Genomic DNA, 19,428 nt, shown 5'->3' with positions numbered 1-19,428 from the left:
TGAAGACCCATAGATACCAAAATACCAAGTCAGTGCTTTTTTCAAGCATTGTGTTTTTAAAGTTGTTTTGACCACAAAGAATTAGTGTGTATAATGAGCTTTAATGAAAGCTGGCAATGGCTCTTTGTTCTTAGTTTTTTCTTTAAAGGTAGTTTCAGTGATGTAGTGTGCCATTGGACTTGCTCGTCTTGTGATGGAATTGAAATGTGTTCCTTTTGTTTGGAGTTTTAGGAGTTAATTGTGTCTCTGTGAGAGTTTTCCCAGAGTTGTAGCCAGCTTCCTGCATTTTCCTAGAGCTGAGTCTGCTCCCTTTCATGATGACATTTCCCTTCAAGGACTGCATCAGTGGTACTGAGTCTGTTGAAAGGGCCTTGGGCTATATACAGAGATAATTTTACCTTACATTTGCTATCTTTTGGCTACTGATGTTCTAAAATAGCAGTTTTGAACTGCTCTTGATTTTCCTCTCTTAAGTAAAATTCTCAAGTGGGTATAGGATCCTTTGTCTTTTTTTTTTAAATTACCCTGCCTATGTCACCACATCTGCAAACTTTGGGTGATGTCTCATTATAGCTACATTTCTATAACTGATGTTTCTGCAAGAATTGAATTCTATTCTGTTTCTTTGAGAAAGGTGGTTTTCTCTCTTCTGCCAGATTAAAAAGAAATTTTTGAAATGTAATTGAATACTTATTGGACTTTATTTATCTTTGCAACACTGGGAATTCAGAGACAATCCACAAATCTGTCTCAAAAAGCAGGAGACAGTAGTATGTACCATTTCACTGTATAGGTTGAGTCCCATAAGAAAACACAATAGTATATAATGTATATTTCCATTTGCATTTATTTTAGACAAAAGGACAAAAGAGTGAGTATCTGAAGAAAATTCCAAGGGAAGTGATATATTAGTATCAACTACCAATAATGAGAAAGTAAATATAATTCAGCAACAGCTTTATTAATATTCTAGAGTAGCTTTTTATAAAGTCTGTTATTGGGTTTTTTACGAGTACCCTTCTAAACAGAAGTAATTTCACTTTAAAACAAAATAATGTTTGCACCTGCTGTAATGACACAAACACTGTGGGAGCTTAGTATTACCATTTTGTGTTTCAACTATTGAAGTTTGTTCTTCTGCTTTGCAAAATATTAGCAAATCCATCAAATGCTCTTTTCTTCTTAACAAAAAACTGTTCCTGTCCTGAATCTGTCTGACTTCTTTGGTTGAGATTTTCACTGGAATTTTGGATGTGTTCTACAGTTGTATCAGAATGGTTCTCCAGTTCTGTCAAAGTAGTATGATCCTTCATCTTGCTGGAATCAGTGCTTTCAGAGATTGTATTTCCTGTAGGCTTTTGTGGGAAGGAACATGAACTGTACGGTGTACTTTCATTGAAGACACCTTGTGGGATTGTGAACGAATATGTATCCTCATCATCACTCTGATCCAGTTGGAAGTGATCATCTGTTGTGAATTCTGAAGAATTACAAAGATGAAGCAGATCTGCCGTAGGATTACAAGTCTGCATTTCATCAGGCAGACTGCAGCTGCTGGTATCCTGTAATTCTGTGAATCCATCAGAATTTTTCTCATCAGAACCTCCTTGCATTTTATCTGCACAAGCCTGCTTCACCTGTGGTAGCAAGTCATCTTGCTTTGTAACAAACATGAAATGTTTTTCAAATGTGTGTTCAGGTAGCAATTGAAGAGATGATTCTTTGCTGGAATGTAGCGGTGATGGTTCTTTTACAACTTCATTCAAGCCAGTATCAATAGGAGCAAAAATAAAGCCACTGTCCTCAGATGTACTCATGTTTCTTCTTAATGTAATGTCTGCTTCGCCATCATTCTTTTCAGGGGACTTCCTGGCTATGTCCTCATCTGTACTTCCTGCTGGTGCATTGTCTTCTGTACTTCCTGCTGGTGCATTGTCTTTCTGTTCCGTGTGACTGAAGCTGAGGGAATGCTGTGGTTCTCTGGGAAGCAGAGACAGCTGCAGTCCATCCTCTTCAGAAGTTTTCTCTGTGTCATATGTGGGAAAATGTTTTAACTTAAGTACCGTGTTACCAAAATCTGTACTTTGACAGTAGAGAGAATCAGAAATAGAGTTTTGTGCTGTTGACTCTGCATTAGTAAAATAATCAAATGTATCTGGAATTTCTTGACTTGAAGAACTGACTGTATCTGGATCTGACACACTTATGTGACCACTGCATTTATCAGAATCAGGGGATGCTGTTTCATACATGGTGGTGTCTGATCCATAATTAATAGTGGTTTCAAAATAGGCACTGTTCTCTTCTTGATTTTTCCAAATCTGCTGAAGTTCAGCAGTAATGGTTGGAGACTCTGGCGGTGTTGCGAACTTCTCAGTTCCACTGTCTGTATTCGTTTCATCTAGTGATGACTGATAGACTGGCAGGTTGTCACTAACATCAGGCTGTTCCAGTTCAAAGTCTGCTAAAGAACTACAGTCACTCATTGTGAATGGAATCCCTTCAGCTGAAGAGCTGTCACCAAATACATCAGCTGAAGCATTTTTTTCATCTGAATATATCGTTTTACAGTCATGCTTTGTAAGGGGAGAGTTTTCTATTATTTCATAGATGCTTAAATTCTCAATATCTGCATCTCTTCTGGAGCTACTGGGTGAAATAAAATGTACAATATCACTAGGTATACTTTTGTTGCCATTTAGACCAAGTTGTTCTTCACGGCTTTGCATTCCCTGCCTAAATTTTCTCGTGTGCCTGGGTTCATTATGTGAAACAATACCTTTTCTTTCTGGAGCACTTGGTGTAGCTTTTGTGATCTCAGACTGCAGCAGACCAGAGTTGTTTCTTACTTTCCTGTTTGGTGTTTGTGCATTGCTGTTCCGGTAATCTGTCCTTAAAAAAAATAGTCCAGTATCATAAATATCTGTACTTTCATTACTGTCTATACTAGTTTGGACTTTTGGAAACACTGCTATTTTCTTCATGTTGATCTCAGTATTGCTTGGTTTCTGGTACTCTGCTTTGGGATTTGGTGAATGTACACCATTGCCAGAAAAATTTTGATACACAGTAGAAGTTTCTGTAGGAAAAATCTGTGTGTTTCTTAAAGAATGCTCATCAAAAAACAATGTATTGTGCTGTGTATTTGTTGGCTTGCTTGCAGAAGGCTCTCTGCTCAAGGTTTCATCTGAAAAAGCCTGATTAGAATATGTCTGTTCTGAACCTGAATTTTTGTTCCTGCGCATGAGTCTCCAAAGTCTTTCCAGGTAGGGTCTAGCAAAAGCACCCAGACAAAAAGCACAAAGAAATGTAATGACCACAGAGAGGGAGACAGCCAGTGCAAAGTTTGGCTGTGTTTCGTTCTGCCTAAAACCAGTGTTAGTGTCCCTGGCTTTTCTAACCAACAATGCTGAAACTTCTTCGTTCACCTCTATACTGTAAATGAGATACTTCTCTTTTCTTGTATTGAAAAGACACAAATATAATCCTTCAGCAGTTTTCTCAGCATTGTGTATCACTAAATTATTCATTTTATCCAGTGTCATATGAGGAAGACTCTGATGTTTTGAAATTCTGCCCTTAGGTGTCCACCAAGAGATTCCATTGCCTGAAATGAAAGAAAATACAAACTCAGTCTTTGTTAAAAGCATAGTGTACTTGGTTTGCAGGGTCCAGTGATGTTTTTAAGAATGTACACTGGACTATCTCTCATAATTTTAACCGTTTATTATAAACCCCATTTTCCTTTTATCCATCCCGAATAATTTGACATGGTACAAAGCCTGTTAAACCATATCGCGGGCCTGTGCCCACTGCCTGCCATCTAAAAACACACTACATACGGGGTCTTAATTGCAGACTTTACAATTTGTATTTTTGGCTTTGTCTTTGGAACAGCTTTTGTTCCCAGCTAAGTTTTGCTGCAGTCCAGTGTGCTGATGTTTATCCAGGTTTTTGTGACTCTTTTTGTAAGCAGACAAAGCAGGTGGCATTTCTGATATTTTCTTTTGGGGATGAAGTATTCCCAGGGGAAAGCCTTACCACCTCCAAGTGCTATTAGCCCTTTAAAGTTAAACCATTTTGCCTTATGGCTCGTGACAAATACACCTTCTGGTCTAAGTTTGGTCTTAGTTTTCAATCTGTGTGGTAAATCTTGGCTCTATAGGTTTTGTTACTTATACCCTCAATGATCTCTATTAATTTTAAATGTAAGCGAAGTGTGTGCTACGGTAGCTGTATGTTTTTAGAAGAAATAGAAATCTTTTTTCTCTGCAAATAAACTTTCATTTTATTTTGCTCTAGCTGAACACTGAAAACTGTTGCATCCTTCTTGGTTTTCTACATGCTTCAGAAGTGCCATCCCATTATTTGGCCCTTTGTTCAGTCCAAAATGAACCAATACGTTTGCAATGCATTACTTACTGAAACTTACTTGTATATTAATTGGCATCACTTCCTCCTTTGATGTAAGGAAGGAGATCAAGAGTCAGTAAACCTAACTTTAAAATATTCTAAGCAGAATACTACTTTCTTATGAAATATTTTTGCATGTTAAACTGTTACTTAGTAATTTTTAAACAGTGTCTTTAGAAACATACTTTTAAAAACCAGATTTATTTGACTATTCTGCATTCATTTGGATTTTAGCAGCATTTGGATGGAGTGCCTGATATACATACCTCTTATGTTGTCCAAGTTACAGGTCAGCACTGATGTCCCTTTTGGGACTGTGGCCCTTTTGACCAAAACTTCGTCCCTGCAGTTTAAATGGAAACTTGAAAGATACAGCAGAGGTTTCTGGGAGTTGTTGGCAGACTTATTGTATGAAAGGCTCCATTTTTTCCTTGTGGAGTCAAAGACAAAATGAAATAAATGTTTAAAAGCATTTAGCCTGCAGTTAAATATCCAGGCATTCTTTGACAAATACACTTCAAGTTGAAAAAAGTTCAAACTGAGTAGTATCTGTGGTAGAGGGATTGTCAGAGCATTTCCACGGAGATCCAAAACCTATTTGGAAATAATTCAGAATTAATTTGATAAGGCTCACAATGGAATCCTTATTCCAACATCTTACAACAGTGTTTTAGTGTACAAGCACTTCTGTAGTTCTATGAACAATACATCTGCTTAGGATTTCAATAATGTTGATCTAAGCTTTTTAATGCAGATGAAAAGTTTAAATTGTGGTGTTTAGAATTCTCCCATTGTAGACTTACCTTTGTGTGAATAGGGAGCTGCAGGGCTCTTGCCATGGAAGGGATGGAGGTAGAAGGGGACATGTATGTGTTTAAGGCAGTTATAGATTGGTTTGTGGCATAGAGAAATTGTGAATTTATGGTTGTATCTTGTACATTTTAGCATGTGTTTTCCTACATGTAAAAAGCAAATATAAAAAAATATTTTCACCATTTGCTCTAGTTTAATTTTATTTATACACTAGTATTATAATAAGAATCATATAATCATGCTTAATAGTTGGTAAATAATATCTTTAATGATTAAAATAAAATATTCTAACAGTTGTATTGCTTTACAACCTGTAATTTGTTGAGATCTCTGAAGGCATCTGGATGAATTTTAGTTATCTTGTTGTTTCGCAGGTCAATGTCCTTCAGCTGTGAACGGTTTTGAAAATCTTTTGGGTCAATATGTTGTATGGCATTGGATGACATATGGACAGTTTGTAAAGACTGCAGGAGGCCTAGTCCTAGGAAGAAAAAAAACCTATTTTACATTTTATAGTCTTGTTTTCCCAACTGCATCAAGTGTCTTTATAAAATGCTTTGCAACAAAATTCCTTCCATTCCACTATTGCAATGAGTAGCTGCAGCCTTTGTGTTATGCCTTTCCTGATCAGTGGTTGTCCCATTCTAAAAGCTGCATAGAATCAACAGCTAGCACATTAAAATATTCCGTTAATGAATGTCTTAAAAACTGACACTTTCATAAAAGCACTAGCATTTCTTTGTGCTATCAAAATTATTTTGATCTCCGTACTTTGCGCAAGCTTCTCTGGAGAACTAGAGGTAGGAAAGGAATGTGAAAAGGGTAAAATATATTGAGTTGACAAGTTCCTAATATGTTAATTGTAAGTAAAAGATAAAGATGAAAAAGGTGATACAGTATCTCCTATCCATTTGCATGGGTGGTTTCATGGGAGTTTTTCATCTGTGGAATTATTTGAACTATATTCTTAGGATGTAAAAGAAATGAAAACAAAACCATGTTGTTGCTTGTGCCCGTCTGCCTGTGAATTATGAAGCATGGCAGTATAATCTTCAGTGTATCCTAGTTACAATAACATCCACGTTACATCAGAACACTTGGTAGCTGGAGACACCTCATTTTTCTGAGGTGCTGTGAAGGCAGCCCTGAAGCTCCAGCCTGCAAGGCCCAAGGGAGAGGCAGACGTTTGAACACTCAGCATTCCCACTGATGATGAGTGTTCAGCACCACAGTGTCACTCTAAAGTGATTTTTGGGCATTGTTGAGAAGCTGCTACTTCTTAACAATTTTGCCCTTGGTGTCACCTTGTTTACCAGAACTAGCTTTTCTCAGCCAGCAGCTCTGTTTGCAGAGTAATTGATCTTCGGGTTTATTGTGAAAAGCAGAGGGAATGATTCATTCCTGGTATAAAACTAGAGGTGGGTGATAGGAAAGGCATACAGAAGTTCTGTAAGTTCATAAATTCATCACTGCACCTGTGTGAGGAATTGTACTGTGGCTACTTCCCTGAATTTAAGCTTGTGCCAAAAATATACACTGGTATGGCAGCAGCCTCACTCCTGGGGAGCTGGGAGAAGGGTTTCTCTGTGGGAAACCTCTGCTGTAGAACTGCTGTTTGTGTTTTCTTTCCAGAGCTTAAACCTCAGAATTTTAGTGAAGTATTCTGGACAAGAAGAATGTTTTGAACATGTATTTAAATGAATATAGGATTAAAGTATAACTTAAAGTATGGTGGTACCATGCACAGCAATTTGAACTTAAAAAATTTGAGTCTCTTATAGAAGAGGATTCATCTGACTGACCTTCTAAGGCATCTTTTAATGGGCAGTCATATTTATCTATAAAACCAAATCAAATCTTCATCAATGTATTTTATAATGTAAGGTTTTTATACTGTCTATATAGATACCTTGTCTGTACAAACACTACAAAATCATTAAGTGATATGGGTTTTCTTTGTGCCAGAGAATTATTTAACAGCATAAAAGGAGAACAGAACTTTTATGACCCTGTGTAGGGGAAAATATATTATCATCTTTGCATGACTTTGTGGGGTAAGTGGTATTTTTGTCATCACTTGTCCTGTATTTTCAAACTCTAATGAATCTGATGGTGTTATCAGACATCAATAAATTCAACATATTGTATAGGACAGCATTGTTCATCTGGTAGCTTCTGCTTCATTTAAATAATTTGGCCACTATGAATCATCCCTGCATAAAGGTTAAGCTCCCAGCATAGTTCAGTGACCAGCAAAGCCTTTCTCAAAATCTCTTGAAACCTTACAGCCCTCTCCTGTTACACCAAGGTGTCACTGTGATTGAGTATTAAAGGTACTGAGCAAAATTGTTTGGAATGAACAAAATATATTTTCCTGTCTCTGAAATACTGAAACTGCAGGAAGTTTTATTTAATAGTGTTGATTTCCTTCTGAAGGCTAGTATGAAATTCATAGTCTGTAATTTTTTTGACCTTTAAGGTTCACAACTGGAATGTGGAGGCTGATGTTTTTCCAAAGATCCTTATTCTCCTTTCTATACAACAAGCAAGAATACTGCTCCAGTTATATTTGACTACTATTAACACAGTACAGTTGCTAAGACTATTAAAAAACCTAATAAAGTAAACAAACAACTGATTTACTTCTACCTCTATATTTGCCAGTGAAACTTTCCCTCACCTTAAGCATAATAAATTGGGAAAGTCACACTCTAGATTCAGTAAGGTATAGAAATTATATCCAAAACCAACCTACCCCTTGGGAGTCAAGTCCTTAAAGATTTTTGAAATGCTTACCTCTTGGAACTGTATTAAGATTATTTCTTTCAACTGACAGTACTTTCAAAGCAGGCAGGAGATGATCAACAATGCTGTACTTTTTAGACCCGTGTGCAGGTGTAGGCATATCCAGTGTGAGGGTGTGGATGGCATTACCATTGAGGTTTAGAGTTTCTAAAATGGGTAAATTTGTACAAGTAGTTAAAGTGAGTTCGGAAAGCAGGTTGTTACTGAGGTTCAGGTGTTTTAGCATCCACTCTTCATTTCTTCCATCAGAGCACACAAAAGTTCTAATATTACTGTAACTCAAATCAGCTGTTACTGCTGTTTTTGATATATCTTCTGGAATAGTAGATATTCTGGTAAAAGAGCAATTCAGTAAGAACTGCCCATCCCAGTGGCACTCTGAACGGTGATGTGTAGCAGGAAGAATACGCTGTGACTTGGTTCCCACTGATCCAGGAAGATTAAAGTAAAGGACCACAGCTATGACATGCAAGTGAAGGTTATCCATAATATCTAAATCTAAAATGTAGAATTATGGTTAAATTCAGCACAACAAGAACAGAAAGTAAATGTAGTTTGACATTTAAAAAAACATTTTAAAAAATCAACACCAAATAACCACAGCATTACCAACATTCTGCATTAAATAGAATGGAGTCTTATTTTCAAAAAGTACATTAATAAACTGGTAACCTCCCCCTCCCTCCATCTATCCCAAAAAACAATTAGAACCTTTTTTTTCTTTTCCAGCCTTTTGTCGAGAAACACAGCTTCTTGGGAGCTTGAGATCTAACAACAGTGGAGACTTTTGAACTCTGCTTCAGGTACTGCACACAATTACACTAAGCAAAGTCCACCACATACAATCTATGACAAAGGGGTGTGGAACAATTTTTATACTTCCAGTTTCTTACACATTCTTCATATTCTTAAAATAAACACTTCTGAACAGCAGCTGCATTGTAAAATTTATTGTATTATTTCAAAACAAACGTTTGAAATTCTACAGCCTTTCACCCATTGGAACAACCACCACACTTAGAGATGGTGAGAACTCTTCACATGCAAGTTGTTTCAGCGTACCCAGTATAGCATTTTACACAGGCATGTAGAATGCACTTTATACACAAAAAATCTTAAGTGCATCTGTGGGACTGAAATAAACAGTGTTCTACTCTATGCTTTTAATACATACAGAAAAATGTACCTTAGGCAGTTAGAAGATAAATAAATGCTCAACAGAAGGCATGTGTGGTGCCAACGTTTATCAAACTGCGTAATATAAATGTAAAATATATTAACAATACATAGTGGCTAGCAAATTTGATAATTTATTTCATTTGGTATTTTTATGACTGGTTTTGCTACATTTTGACAAAAAAAATCCACACTTGAAAAAAAATTCTGCAGATCATGATTTAAGAGTACCTTTGTGACAAAATCTTTCAGCTGTACATTGCACACAGTATTTTAAAAAGAACTCTTGATAATTATGGGAATCCAATACTAGCATATAGACATGTCAGTATTAATCAGAGAAGAGCTTTAATACGTGTGTAATCTAGTTGACCAAGGCATTTTCAAGATGTATGTCAGCTTTGAGGATACTGCTCTTTATATTTTGTGTTTCCATTTGTATACAGAAAGTGACAAGCTGCCATTAGCATGAGTGACAATTTGAAAAATGTTAGTTTATTTCCTCCTTTTAACTGTAACAGAAATTGAGTTACCGCTTAGCAGCAAAGATGGGTGTAAAGCAGCAAAATGTGTGTTAAAGTGTTTAGTAACTATTATCTCTGATAAAAGTCTGAGGTCCATAAAGACAGTATGCAAAATGTTAGTACTTCCCCGTAATCTTTAGTGTGAGAACTCAGTGGTTTTTGCTACATTATATTCTGCTTATTCTGATTTTGTCAGAACGGCTCCACTGCTGACCAGCCCCAAACCCCCAACAACTACTGAGCATCAAAATCTGCCTTTGAGCAGTGAGAGAAATACAACTCCTCTGACCTCCCCCATGTGCTGTAATGCCTGACTTATGAATATCCCTCCAGCAACCACTTCCACCCATACACGTTCTGCATGAGCGTTTACTGCCTTCCATGAAGTTCAGAAATTGGGGCCTTAGAGTTGAATTTCTTGTTACAGCAGGAGCTGATTTGTATTTTATGGAATCCTATGTACTTTAAGCACTGTAAAACAAGGGTAGATGGTTTACCTTCATGTAACAAATAATCAGTTCTGAAGTTAATGTGCAAAACTCATGCAACTTGAAGGTAATGAAGGGTGTGCTTATCAAAAATCTTGTCAAAAAGCTGTTACAAACAGTTTTTTGAGACCTCCAACATTAAGATTACTTGACGCTACTGCTAAACCAAGCTATTTTAAACTGAAGAAATACATGGGGTGGGGAAAGAAAGAATCTTATAAATAGCTGGTTTATTTTTAGCTCAAAACACATCACTGCTGCAAATGCCACTGGAAGGCTGCAGCAGGCCCCAGTTCACCATAGTTTCACTGTTGACAAATTCTGATACACATAGTCTGATGTCCTCCCACCACGTTTAGAATTACAAAACTGCAGTTTAACTTCAGAATTTAATTCCGATGTTTCAGTAATGCATCAGTACTGAAAATTATGGGGAAGGAGAGAACTGACCTCAGACACTGCTGCAACAGTTAAGCTTAGATTATTACCTATCGAGTAATGGACTCAGACACTGTTCACATTAGAGCACCTCGGAAAACACTATTTTTGGGTAGTAAGCAAGTTGTAAGTACATCTTTAAAAACGTACTTCTAATATAAACACATTTTGTAAGTATTTCACATAAATTAAACAACTGCAGAATGCATTAACTGCACAGACAGAATGGAAGTTCAAGCAATACTTCAATAACTGCAAGACTACTTCAAAATTCAAGTTACATTTCCATACTCAGTATTACTTTGCAAATATTATTTATGATAGCACAGTTTTTTTAATAACATGAGAATACATGGCAGAAATCATGTGATATTTTTAAGTGAATCTGGCATTACCCCTCAGTACACATCTGGTAAACCACCTAAGTTTGGGGTAAATCAATGTATCAACAAGAAAGCAGAGAAAAGTCTGCCACTTCAGCCATCCTAGGAGAATCTATTTTCAACAAAAAGTTGACATTCGTGTTGAAGTACTTCAGACTGTGGTTATATTCTCAGCAGTCTTCAAGGTCTTGAGACAGGACAAAAACCTCCTCAAGAGACTACTGTAGGCAGTAGAGGTGTTGCCAAGATCATGTTCTTTTACATATATTCTACTGATCCCAATTCGAGAAGGTACTTCAGTATGCACGTACACTGAAAGCTTATAGATTCAGTGCCAGTACTGCAGCTAACAGGATGATGACCTAATACTGCTGACTGTAACAGCCTTTCCTTAAAAATACAGTGTAAGAAATGTTAGCATAAACTGCTGCAAAAAAAGAAACCCTTGAAGGCATGCAATTACTTCATACAAATATGTGTAAACACGGAGGAGACCTGTCCCTGCAGCAGTTTCTTTCAGTGCGTGGCTCCACAGGAGTTGACAGAGGTCTGGCAGCCCATGTTGTGCCCTGTCACCTGAACCTTGAACAGCGTCCCGTCCGCACACATGCACAGCTTGAAGCGCAGCCAGTTGCCGTTATTGAACTGCTCCCCGTGAGAAGAACTTGGCAGTCGTGACGGGCTGACCATCACAGTTCCGTTCAGGATGATGCTGTTTTCCTAGTAAGGAGACAGGAAAAAAAAAAAAGAAGTTGTAGAATTACAACTTCTAATGTAAATAAGGCATATTGTTTTTGAGAAGGACAAGCTGGTTTAATGGATAAATAACACGTCTAGGATGGCTGTAGAATCAACAGTAAAAAAAAGGTATGTATGCAAATGTTTAATTTTTTAATAACAATTACAGCAATGCCTGTGGATTTCTTGACTATATACAGCAATGTACTTTGCTATTTCAGTGGTGTATCGATATTGAGAAAGACAGCAGTAGGGTGACTTTCCACTTTACATTCTTATTAGCAAATGCAGTAAATATAAAATATGGACATGAAACAGGAAAGAGTGTTTGAATTCATGCATGAAATTCATTCACATTTGAAAGTGCATATACCTTTATTTTTATCCTTTTTTTCCATCGTTCTATATATACTACCATCTTAATCTCCAAAAATCTTAAAGAAATGCCAGTGAATCTTAGAGCAGCAGCACAGAATGCTCCAAACTATATGCTCTGCTCTTCTGGCAAACATTGCCATCCCTGGTTAAGCTTTCAGAGGAGATTAACTTCCTTTGGTATTCATGCCAGTACAGAGGCCAATATATTAGCTTTAACTGCGTTGTAGGTTTTTGGTGTCTTAATAGTGGTAAATCAATATTACCTGGAACTATTTAACCACTACTTAACTGCAAAGTAATAAACCATCTATTTAAATCCAAATGACTTCTGTGCATGAGTAATTTTATAAAATTTGAAATGACATAAAGCTACATCAGTTTACTATCAGCCTAGATTTGAAACTAAGCTGTTAGAAGAATTGCTTTAATTTGAAATACTTACTGCTTTAAGTTCCATGTTTCCACCCATTCGAAACTCAATTGTCTTGCCTGTGATGAAAACACCTTCATTTCCCCGGACAATGGCACGACCATCAACCTTTATGTTTAGATCGCTGGTTGCATTGCTGGTAATCTAAGAACATAACCAAAAAAGCTGTATTACACCTTAATGAAAATGTGCTACTTGCATTTGTCTGAGTAACTTTAATTACCTTAAGAGTAGTGCTGTGCAATGTAATAAAAACCTTGAATGTACTTTTTGCCCTTCTGCCATTAGCTTCTGCATATTTGTTATTTCCCACGTTCAGTTTCAAAACAAGATCAGTGAATTTTGGAAGGTATGTGAAATTAATTTTTCTTGTATAAAAAAACCCCAAATTTATATGACAATTTTATGAGATACACAGCTAACACTTGTACCAAATACAGGCTTCCTGTTAAGACAGATGATGTAAATTTACCCCTCATTTTCACTTAACCTGTTCCTCCTGTGTATTCATAGTTGTGAGTGGTTTTTCTGCAACACGATTGCTCAGTGTTTCCAAAGGCACACTCAACCCTCTATAAAACCACTAACCCAACTCTACTTTTACACAAACAAACAATGGGCTGTATTCTTATTACTTACAAAAGATAAGAGACATACCCTCTCTGTAGAGGCCTTTTGTACATTCAATATTTTAACTCCATTTGGCAGATGAAATTCATGGGTTTGTTCGTGGCTCAACAAATTCCATGCCAATATCGCTGGTAATAGAAGTTTTGTCTTTTTCCACGCTAAGCTTGGTTGTTCCTTGCTGAAATACAATCTTCAGAAACAAAGTCATGAACTTAATGATGTTTCAAATTAGCAATGTGAGTGTAATTCTCTAGTGTTGCTCACAAACTTTCAATTCATGTTATAACTTACAGGCTGATTATTCCCAGTGATCACCAAGTCTTCATTCCGTCTCCCTCCTACAGTGCTTTTATATAAGGGATGTATAACACCCATGTCAGACACTTGCTTAAACCGCAGTAAGCCACTCTCATGGAATTCCATACTGTCACAACCATTGGGACCAATTCTTACCACTGCCCAGATAACCAGGGTAATCTGAAAGAGAAACACATTTTCAATCATCATGTTGATTGTTCGGATCTTCCTACCACAATTATTGTATTAATTAGATGTTTTATTTGAACAATTATTAATGTCAATGGTTAAGTGAGGTTTAAGTATGAGTTTACTGTAGTCTGTTCCTATTGAAAACATCATAACACATTTAATTATGAAAAGCATTTAAAATTATTTTTAGACTTATTAGAAACAGTAGCTAAAATTATTTCTATATATATAAAATGTTAAATTGCATCCACAGTTACATCTTTCTTTTGTTTAAGGGTAACCACTGACTAAACAGATTTCCTGAACAGTTCAGCTTGGTATATACTTAACGTTGAACTGCAAGAATGCATCCTCAGAGATGGATGTGCAATTACAAAAAATAATTTATTATTTCTCATTGACCAAGCAATAAAAATGTGGTTATTAGAACAATGAAGTTTTAAAGTGCAGTACCTAGTTAATTCTAAATGTTCACATACAGCTCTGTAATGTAAAATATAACCATATTTTATATGCCATATATCCTGAATTCATATGTACTAGTAACACTTCTCATGGGGTGACCATGATAACCGAAATAACCATGCCTGAATTGACACCATTCTTGCATCTAATCTTGCTCAGACTACAAAAGAACTAAAAAGAAAGGAGAAAAGTGGGAATCTCCTTCAGTACATTATAAGTCCTTGGCCATCCTGGAAGTTTTATTTTTTTAGTGAACTGTCAGAATGAAACACGACCTAATGTTACTTACGCTATAGCTATTATACTCACAATCAGATTGATGACGGCCAAAATAAAAAGAACAACAATCACACATATGGCCAAGTTGCCTTTCCTGCCACGTAACCCTGTCTTATGGAGACGGTCTTCATCAATTGGAATGTATCCTGCTTTGAAGTTGCTGTTGTGCTCCTTATTAACGTTCCTGCGTTCCACAGCCTTCTCTCGCATAGACTTCTTCACCGGGCCGTTAGAGCTTTGCTGTAACACAGGGCATGGGTTAGCTTCAAAAGGCACGTAAATTAGCTACAATGACACACACATATGTATGCAAACAATGTAAACTGACTAGTGGAATATACTGGATATTATGTTGAGAATAATTTTTCCGTCTGCCACCCTGCTGTCAGAATACACACTTAGAACCACAGCAACCTCTGCTAACATAATGACTAAATTTAAAATCCAGATACTTTCAGACAATATATGACTTTAATATTTACCATGGCAGATGGGAATTATTAATTATATTGTTACAGTTAAAAACCTAAAACCAGCTACCAAGAAATTCATCAAGTTTTTACCTCTCAGAGATGATACAGGACATAATCCTGCACGTCATCTGCCAGTACACAGGATTTTAGTTCCCTCCGTGCTCATATGTGGTAGACTCTCAGTGACTATTCAAGAAGAGCATGGTGGATACAGTTTTTAAATTAGTTTGACAGTACAGGGTTTGCATTCAACTCCTGTTGCTTGCATGCAGCATCGAGAAAGATACTGTGAGGCTTCACACCTGGCATGGGGAACTTGGCCGGAGTGGCTTTCGTGTAATAATCTGAAGTTATGACATTGTAAGGGATTTCCTCTCAATGTAACAAATTAATAGAGGAAACTCTTGTACATATTCGTAGTGAAAATAAATCTTTAATGTATTTTTGTAGCTGTCCAAAACGGAACGGTTTGTTATTTAGGGATTCACATGTTCAAAGAAGAAGCTTGATCTTTTGGACGGAATTAAGTTTGTTCACTTGAATCCTAAAACTACACTTAAGTGACTGCACTTGCACGTCTACGCTGAAGTAGCAACACCGTGTTTTCTTCTGCTGCTGAAGAGCTAAGAGATAGTACTGAGAAAGGTGCTTGACCTGACAAGTTTATGGAGATGTTCGGGCCCCGTGTGGCCCTGCAGAGCACACACGACCTGCGGGCCCCGGGGCACCCGCCGCCTCCCACCCCGGCCAGAACCCTGCGCCTCAGTGCAGTGCCGGGCATGCACCATTGCCGTCTGTGGCACACCCACGCCTCGGGCAGCACGGCGCCGCTGCGGGCCGCCCCGCCCCGCCCCGCCCGGACAGCAGCCTCGGGCCGCCTCTCCCCTCCCCGGCCGAGCGGGTCCCGCCCGCTCACCGCGGGCCCGGTCCCCCCTGACCCCGGCGGGGACGGCGCCGCCCTCCCGTGCCCGTGTCCCGCCGCGTACGGACCTGCTCAGGGCCGGCCGCCGCCATCTTGCCCCGCCGCCGCCGTGCGGGGCCCGCGGGCGCCCCCTGGCGCCGCTCCGCGCGGCGGGTCCCCGCGCCCGCTGCCGTTACCCGGCAGCGTCACCTGGCGGCCGCGGGCCGTACCCGCTCCTCGCTGCCCCTCTCCGTTACCGTGGCACCGCCGCCGCCGGCCGTACATCACCATCGCGGCCGTACGGGCCCGGGGCAGGGGCACCGGGCCGGCTGTACCATCGCTGGTAGACCCGCGCCGCCCGAGGAGCGCTCCCGGAGCGACATCGAGTCAACGCAACACCCCCAAGAGCGAGCTAACATCCTGCCATGGCCAGAGACTTAAAGAGTTTGGTGGGCGCGGGGAGCGCCCGGGAGCTGCAGGAGAAGCTGGAGAGCTGGCATCAGGACTACGAGGTGGGTGCTGGCGCTCCCGGGCCGGGGCGGCCGGCGCCGGGCGTTGCAGTGGCCGGTTTGGGCCCCGTCCCGCGCCCCTGCGGTTGGCGCCCCTCACACACCTCTGAGTGCCAGCCCCGGCTTTTTGCCTCTTTGCCCATGGCGAGGCTCCCTGAAAACAAGGGCCGGAGGTTGAAAGTGAGGTTTGAGGCACACTGGCTCTAAACAGGAGAGAGCGCTGGAGTAAAAGAGCGGCAGGTGAAAAGGACCCGGGGCGGGCTTGTGCTCAGGAGAAACCGGCCGTGGGCCAGAAACGGGCAGGAGAACGGGGGGGAAAGAGGTGCTGAGGCGGAGAACGGGCTATCCAGCACCCCAGCCCTTCTGGGAGGGGAAAGAGGCTGCTGCAAGGCCACACGGCCCCGAGGGGTCAGAACGGGACTGAGGGAAGAGTTTCGGCTGCAGAGGGAATGTAGTGGAATCCAGGGAGTGACAGGAAACTGAGGAGGTGAAACAGTGGAAGAAATAGAGAAGGTGTGAAATTAGGGAAAGATGAGGCAGAGGAACATGAAACTTGTCAGGTGTGACTTTGCTCAGTGGAAAATCGTGACAGAGTTTTCACTCCTGCATCCCCAGGTTTCTGTACCTTCAGGATGTAGATGGGGCTTGTGCTCAGGTCAGGAGCCTGTAACCACCTGCTGTGTGCTGTGCTTGGTGAGGAAAGAGATGCAGCGTTTCCAGGGAAAATCAGCTATTTTCTTTTACTTTATGGTTGGATAGGAGTTACAGTTACATAGCCAGTGTAACTCTCTGCAGGATTCATGACAAAGGACAATTTTAGGGAGTTTGAGAGTAGCTGGTAAAGCTACCACAGAGGAGGAACAGTGCCGTGCATTTCAAAATCTTGCAAATGGATGGTGAGGTAGACCTTAGGAGGGCTGAGCAGCAGTGGGGGCTGACCCCTCCATCATGAGTTGGTTGGGAATAGTCTTTCAGGTCTTGGAAAATGAAGATGAACAGTTTCAGGCTGCTGTTGCAGGAAAAGAGGAGCTGGCAGATGGAAACACTGTGTTATGTTGCTGTAATGAGCTGGAAAAATGCACTTTTGTAGCTGTGTTCTTGTGAAGGTGAGCAGGTTGACAGTGCTCCCCCAAGGCCCGAGGAAAGCATATTGCAGCGATCAAAACACAAGCTGATGGGCACATGGGTGGGATTTTCAGCTCTTTTGGAAGCTTGTAAAAACCATACGGAGTCATTAAAACCTGAAGACCTAGAGAGTGATCTATGTGGAAGGTGATACACAGGTTACAGATAAAGATTAAGGAAGGAAGTAAAAAAGTGTGTATTCTTCTGGCAGGTGTAGTTTAAATTGCAAAATTTTCAAAACTGCATTTGCTGAACGTGATGTAGTTTTGTTGTTTCCTAGGCATAGTTCTGGGTTTTGCTCCTTCAGTAGTATATGTTTCAGTTTGTAACTCTTAAAAATCAGGTGAAATTGCGTGGAGACTTCATGTGACTGCTGACAAAGCAAGATAAGAGCCTTTTCCTTGTATGTGTTATTTCAGCTAATATGGAAAACCAGATTTTGGTTTTTTTCTTTTAATCCGACAATCTGCTAGATTATTATTTTAATAACTGTTGAAAGATTTTAACCCAGATTCATAATTTCTATGATTCTTCTTTTAGAGATACTTGTGGTTGCAGCATCTTTATAATTGAAAAGGAGTATGTTTTCTCAAGTAGTGAATTATCTGAGTGATAGAAGTCCTGATGCATTGTTCATTTGCCTATTAAAAATGTGAACCTTAAAAAATGAGTATTCTAATGCATTCAGTAAGGAAAGGTTGGAAAGATGTAATTACAGGGGGGAAAACGTCGTGATTGTAGCTTTAAGTAAGAAAGCCCACACAGATGTAGTAATGCATGTTGGGGTTTGTAAAGTTTTATGTACATTTGTCTGTGTTTTATGTACATTTCAGTTTAGTGTACCCCAGTTTTATGTACCCAAAATGGCTTCCCTGGGCCCTGTTCCCCTGACTCCATCTTGTTGTTTACCACTTAAGTTATATAACCCTCTGCCTACCCTCCCTGGAGACAGTCCCTGATTGGCCCGTCCTTCCCGCCACAGGCCCTGTCCATCACCCTCACCCCCCATGCCAATCTCCCTGAGGCCTGGGCCTAGGGATTGGCTGGGTCCCTTCCCGCCTTTTCCCTGGTCACTCCTGGTTGGATCACCCCTCACCCTTGCCACTCCCTGGTTCCTGCTCATTGGTTGTTCTGCGCTTTCCCCACACCCACTCTGTGTTGTATTTAAGCCGGTGCATTTGTTTGCTCGGGGCTCTCCCTGGAGTGCCCGGGCAGGAATAAACTTCTCCGACCCCAAGCTCCCGGAGAGTCCTTCTCTCATTTATCACCGGCTTCGTGGCTGCAGCTCAGGTCGTTGGCCTAGGTGGAGGACCACAAATATCAGGTGTACTGCTACGTGCGCTCCGGGCTAGCCACACAGGGCAAGCGCACGGCGGCAAATGCACATTCATTTACAGTTGATTTCCAGTGGTGAAAATCTGAGCCGATGCTGTAAATTATTAGAACTGAACACTGCGATTCAAAAGCAGCTCTTCTCAATTCTCAATGAAACATCTCAAGAAGGTTGTACAAGTAGACAATAAAAGATGACAACTGATTTAAAGCATCAACCACTAAAGCCAGCCTCTTTAAACAAAAATTAGATTTATTATCAGACAATTAGAGCAAATACTTTCAGATTGGATCTGTGGACAAAGGATTTTGTTTTGAGAAGAAAGCACTATATATTCTTTTCTTTTTGCTGTCAGACTGTAAAAACATTGACTACCCTTAATTCACTTGCTTTTACAATAGCATAGTCATTCATTCCTCACCACACCCATATATACTTTATCTTCTATTCATACTCAAAAGCTAAAGTCACATAAAAAGTTCTATATGACACCTCTAAGGAAAGCAGCACTAACCTTAAGAGTATTAAAAAGGAAAATAAGCGTGATCATTTTTCTAGTTAAGATCTATCTCCATTTACAAAATCAGTTTACATTTAAAAACTCAAAAGGAGTGTGTATCTCTGAGGAACAACTTGTA

General features: G+C 39.7%; 2 protein-coding genes and 1 pseudogene across 3 annotated transcripts in view; 1 reads left to right on the top strand and 2 right to left on the bottom strand.

The window, feature by feature from the left end:
• LOC310923362 (serine/threonine-protein kinase PAK 3-like) overlaps positions 1-19,428 on the top strand; it is a 288,333-nt gene that overhangs the window by 231,295 nt on the left and 37,610 nt on the right. The window lies entirely within an intron of this gene.
• On the bottom strand, positions 1,097-8,518 carry LOC310923368 (uncharacterized protein; the record flags this gene model as incomplete). Its single annotated transcript, XM_083885406.1, has 4 exons — positions 1,097-3,607; positions 4,680-5,007; positions 5,538-5,707; positions 8,023-8,518. 4 exons carry the CDS (start codon positions 8,516-8,518, stop codon positions 1,116-1,118), a joined length of 3,486 nt encoding a protein of 1,161 aa, XP_083741532.1. The 3' UTR covers positions 1,097-1,115.
• LOC310923363 (beta-sarcoglycan-like) lies at positions 9,681-14,686 on the bottom strand (annotated as a pseudogene). The gene is made up of 5 exons: positions 14,480-14,686; positions 13,508-13,693; positions 13,244-13,406; positions 12,599-12,730; positions 9,681-11,760 (listed from the first exon to the last, which is right to left on the bottom strand). The product of its transcript is annotated as a beta-sarcoglycan-like (transcript).

Source organism: Zosterops lateralis (genome assembly GCF_965231275.1).
Source record: "Zosterops lateralis genome assembly, contig: HAP1_HAP1_SCAFFOLD_49, whole genome shotgun sequence".
In the NCBI taxonomy this organism is placed as follows: domain Eukaryota; kingdom Metazoa; phylum Chordata; class Aves; order Passeriformes; family Zosteropidae; genus Zosterops; species Zosterops lateralis.
Note: the sequence above shows the minus strand (reverse complement) of the source record. Positions and strands in the feature narration are given on the sequence as shown.